The 1,116-nt window shown below is 50.7% G+C and overlaps 1 protein-coding gene across 1 annotated transcript in view; it reads left to right on the top strand.

The window, feature by feature from the left end:
* LOC103617735 (histone-lysine N-methyltransferase 2D) overlaps positions 1 to 1,111 on the top strand; it is an 11,167-nt gene extending 10,056 nt beyond the window's left edge. The window contains exons 11-12 of the mRNA XM_017737291.1: positions 229 to 395; positions 998 to 1,111. Coding sequence (XP_017592780.1) covers positions 229 to 395; positions 998 to 1,111 — 281 coding nt within the window. The remainder of the gene's footprint in view (positions 1 to 228; positions 396 to 997) is intronic.
* The last annotated feature ends 5 nt before the right edge of the window (positions 1,112 to 1,116 follow it).

Genomic DNA, 1,116 nt, shown 5'->3' with positions numbered 1-1,116 from the left:
CGCGGGGGCGCCGCGCCCCCCCCCCCCCCCCCTGCCTCTGCTCTGGGCCCCACGCTGGCTGCCCCGACAGCCCCTGTGCCAGGCTGTGGGAGGGCTGCTTTGCCCTCACCTGGCTCCCTGGCATCAGAGGCCTCCTGCTTCCCTTCTGCCATAGTTCTTGCCAGCAGTGAGTCCCTGAGGAGGAACCCCGAGGTCTCCTTCAGGTGCTCCTTCCCTGTCTTTGTGAAGAGTATGGGGAGCATGTAGAACAGGCCCAGAGCCACGAGGGCACTACTCCGGAGGGAGCCCTACATGAGCCCTGCTCTAGTCTGCCTTCTCCTCCTGTTGTCGCCGTTGTGGAACCCAGCTTGTCTCCTCTGGATGTTCCTCCGCTGCCTCTGGGAAGGGAGAGGCAGGTGAGCCTGCAGCACAGGCCCAGAGCCCCGAGATATGGGTCACATTTTAAGCTGCGTGGATTTTCATCGAGGACAGCTGGAGAAGAAGGAGCGCTCAGCTTTTTAGTTTTAACATAAAAAGAAAAATGTTTGTACCAGCTTACCACCAGAAAACGTGTATTTTGCAATAACCCATTACTAAAAAAATCTCCCTTCTAATAAATCTGTACTGATGCATCAGGGGTCAGCATTGATACTTCTACAGAATGGCAGACTTCTTTTACTAAGTCAGGGCTTCCCTGAAATCTAAGCACTCAGCTCACTGGACAGGGAGTATTTGAGGAATAAGGACAGTTATAGACTGGGCAAAAGAACACCTGGACTGCTTTTTAAGATTTTAACATACTTGCAGATTTATGAAGGTGGCTCTTTCTGATGTCAGAACATTTAGCACGTTTTTTCACCATTATGTTTCCCCTGATATATTTGAGATTACTGCAAAGATTACTGTTAAGATTAAGATTCAGTATCTTTTCCGTCTTCCCTTTTGTCCCCCTTATCTTTTGGCACACCTCCATTTTCCTTTCAATTCTATGGTTCACCTATGATATTTTATATGTCAGGTGCTTGCAGTATATTTGCTACCACTGTCTCGATCTATTGAAGACAGCGAAGCAGTGCTGGTCTTTCGGCAGGTCCCACCCGTCCTTGCTACTGGCGGCCCGGGGGCAGGATAGCCCCG

This window comes from Corvus brachyrhynchos, unplaced genomic scaffold, assembly GCF_000691975.1.
Source record: "Corvus brachyrhynchos isolate BGI_N302 unplaced genomic scaffold, ASM69197v1 scaffold266, whole genome shotgun sequence".
Taxonomy (NCBI): Eukaryota; Metazoa; Chordata; class Aves; order Passeriformes; family Corvidae; genus Corvus; species Corvus brachyrhynchos.
Note: the sequence above shows the minus strand (reverse complement) of the source record. Positions and strands in the feature narration are given on the sequence as shown.